Here is a 3,747-nt window from a genome sequence, read left to right on the forward strand (position 1 = left end):
TGTGTGTGTGTGTGTGTGTGTGTGTGTGTGTGTGTGTGTGTGTGTGTTTTGGAGCTGCATATGCTTTGTTCCATTGTGACACAACTCTGGTGCAGACCCAACACACAAACATCTAAAAGTACTGGGGAGGCCATGATGCAAAGTAAATTCTTAACTTCCAGTCAGTGTCTTGTCAACAGATGCCCTAACAGACAAGAAACTGTTTGGTCTAAAGCTTTRGCTATACCTTTTGTGAACACTTAATCTTTAATTTGCAGGATTATAGTTGCACTGTTGTTTATGCCAATTTTTTTGTAAGTGCAACCTTCCCAGAAGTTCTTTCACACACAAACCTGCTCATTCTCCGCACACTCATCTCTCCATTTACTGCAGAACTGGTGACATTGGGGTGGTAAGAGGCTGTAAATTAGGAATTCCTCATTTGAACCACATGATTCAGCTATTAGTGCTTCATGGAGCGTGAAGTTGTGTGCTTTTGCTCTTAAAAAACTTTGTTCCCAGTTGGTGAGCCTGCTTTTCCTGTCTGAGCAGCTCCCCTTTGTCTCTGGGTTCTGCCTATACATAAGGCTTTTCCTAATCATTATTTACCTTGGACCAAAGGCCTAATATCTGAGTTAGTGGTTTGCAAGCAGGAGGTTCTACTGTTCCAGACACAACACAGCTTATTGCATCTGTCAAAGCTTTATAGTGTTATGCGAGGTCAACCAGTGGGTCCTCTGGAAAGAAGATCAGCGAGTTCAAAGCGTAGTGTTAAAAAATGTGCACATTGTAGCAAAGATGAATTAACATCAAAAGCATAAGGATATGATTTATGTCCAAAAAATAACCTAATAAGATGTTATTTTATTATAAACTGTATATAATTATTTTAAATGTCTCATCTTTGAGTTTTGAGGACATTGTATTTTGTTGCTCCAGTCTGAAATTGGAAACTATACCCATTCCATGCTTCTTCTTGAAAATAATTTAATTAGAAAAATGCTATAATGATCCCAACAGGAAATTAAATTGCTCCAGTGCATTGCTAGTCAAAAGAAGTATAAATGAAAAACTAAGACAGGTGGATTTTATCCTGAAGGAATGTCCTGTCCTTTTACAAAAAGTCTTTGTAGCAGGTTATCAGGAATTACCTGCTGTTCACGTCCTTATTGCAGTAGAGCTAATAAAGTTTTTGACTAAAGACACTGTCGGTTTATCGTTTAAAATTTGTGGAGGGTGTGCAATCATTTCTCTTATTTTAAGCAACTTGTGTAAAAAAAACTTTAAAATAAATATGGTCCTCCACCATTCCCACCACTTCTCAAGGATGGGCATGATTTTTGGCACATTTCTGTTTTTCCTATAAAGTCCACAAACTTTGTTGTTATTATTTCATCTGATAGTAGGCCAACTACTAATAACTTGACCAGCTGTCCACCCCTGATAACCCTTATACTTCAGTGTCATCTGAGTATTTCTACAGATGACAGGATGAGTTTTCTGAGTCTGGAAGACTGAAAGTTTTCGAAAAATGCAAACTGATATGTGTCATCAGAAAGAGCTCACAAAGGAAATCCAGAGACATAGTAAAAGCTGTTTATATTGTTATTTTCTTTAAAATCATACCTCTCTTTGTGTGCTGTAATATGACAGCAACTATATTATAAAAGTAATAATTTACMTTTTCTTTTCTCTATTAGCCAGAGGCAAAAAAAACAAAACATCAGAAACAGGTTTGGAAATATAAAAGTTATTTGTGCAGGTTTGTAATCATGCAAAGTGATCTCAGATGTTGCTCGGTATGCCGGTGAAGGTAAATCAAACTCACAGGACCCCTTGCTCTCCCACTTATTACTCTAGTTTTCACCTTTCTGCCTCCCCCCAAGGCTCAAATGTCCTCAGACCTGCACATTTCAGGAAAGCAAAATCACAAAATAAATCTGTTCAGATGACATGCTGAAAAAAAATCTTATAAATTAAAATAATGTGTAAAATTGCTTTGCAAAATAAAATAGTGAACACTGAGGAAATGCTTGGAAATAAATCTGTCATGACAGTTGTTAAGGTTTGTGGGTCACACAGAATTTATATAAAACTCTTGGAAATCATTTCCTGAGACTTTAGCCTTGTGTTTTCACTGGATCATCACAAAAGTTGTTCATTATTTGGTTTTTACAGAATAACAATTGTTTACACATGAAGAACCACTTATAGTCTCTCAGGGTATGTTTCTAAATCTAAAACAGACTGACTTCCAACCTTGCAATATAATCTTTATTGGCTTTTTGAAATGCAAACCCATGAATTCTGAATCCAAGCAGTTTTACCTGACGTAAAGTTGGCCTTTGTGTTGATGCCTCATGTTTGTGCAGTTTTAGTTTTTGTCTTTTGACTTTCAAAACAGTTTTTTTTTCTTTTTCTGGGTGTGTTTGGATGTGTGTGTGTGGTTGAATGTAATTACAGATAACACCTGGTAGCAAGGCAGCCCAAGGTGACCTGTGTCCAGGGGACACCATTCTGGCCATCAATGGTGACAGCACAGAGAACATGACACACATGGAGGCTCAGAACAGAATAAAAATGTGCACCCAGCAGCTCACACTCAGCATCATCAGGTAAGAAAATATCCAATTGTTCTCTGGGGGGAAAATACTTATCATTGAAATCTGGTGTTTTCTGAAGAAGCATTTGCAACTTTGCTACTTATAAACMTTTCCAGAAATGAGTGTGGAGTTTTCTTGCTAATTGAATCAAACTGAAACTACGGACGATTTGAGTTTCATTTTACACCGAGCACGGCTAAGGCTGATGTAATGGTATTTATGTTCAGAGCAACACAATTTTTGTTAATGCCGTCGATCATTTCTTTAACTGTCAACACAAGATTCAAATTAATTTTTATTCTGAGCTTCACCAAGCAAAGCAAGATTAAAACTAAATGTGGTGATTTTTATGATTACTGCCAATATATTTAATCCAAAACCACATATTGTTTCTGTTTGTATTTGGTCTTTAGGGTCTATTACAGATGAGTCATAGTAAAGTTGACAGGTTTACAGCAGTTTAAATGATCTAGTTGGTTCTCTCATAGAACACCATCAAAGTCAGTGAGGCTTGTACTTAMATTGGTTAGATTGTGACCTTTACAAATGGTCCAGAGGGGATATTTTACATTTTATTAGTTTATAAACTGACCAATGATCTTCCAATCTCCAGACTGATGGAGAATCTCAGACTGAGTGTAGGAATGAACAGTTGTGAGAAATTAAACAATCCTGACATTTAAACAGTGTCAATGTTTATTTACCAAAAAGCTAAATCAAAATAGAAAGTAGTGTGTGAACAATTGAAACACATTCAGTTCATTAATTTGTAGAGCCATATTTTACAGAATMTTTTCTACGATCTAATCTGTTTTTCACTTTTTGAGGCCTTTTTTCCTTACATTGTTGCTTGGTTTATTGAAGTTTTTAAATTTCACACTCGTTTTATTTGACCGAAGTCTTGATTTTGACTATAACTTTGTGACATTTTGATTCCTTACTTTGTTTTAGTCATTTTGTAATTTGGTATCATACTGTAGGTTATTGTCCTGTTGAGTGACTCAATTTGGATWAACTTTTGTCACTGACACAAGGCCTCATGTTTGACTCTAGAATACTTACACCATGCTTCATGGCCAAACCTCTCCACTATCATTTTGTCTGTTGAGAAAATGTACTTACAGATATTTTGTGGCTTGTTGCGATGGAAAGATACAAACCCATG

At 36.1% G+C, this 3,747-nt stretch overlaps 1 protein-coding gene across 1 annotated transcript in view; it reads left to right on the top strand.

The window, feature by feature from the left end:
* pdlim4 (PDZ and LIM domain 4) overlaps positions 1-3,747 on the top strand; it is a gene marked incomplete at its 3' end in the record, with an annotated part of 37,923 nt that overhangs the window by 7,418 nt on the left and 26,758 nt on the right. The window contains 1 exon segment of the mRNA XM_014019808.1: positions 2,443-2,594. Coding sequence (XP_013875262.1) covers positions 2,443-2,594 — 152 coding nt within the window.

The sequence above is a fragment of the Austrofundulus limnaeus genome, unplaced genomic scaffold (genome assembly GCF_001266775.1).
Source record: "Austrofundulus limnaeus strain Quisiro unplaced genomic scaffold, Austrofundulus_limnaeus-1.0 Scaffold231, whole genome shotgun sequence".
Taxonomy (NCBI): domain Eukaryota; kingdom Metazoa; phylum Chordata; class Actinopteri; order Cyprinodontiformes; family Rivulidae; genus Austrofundulus; species Austrofundulus limnaeus.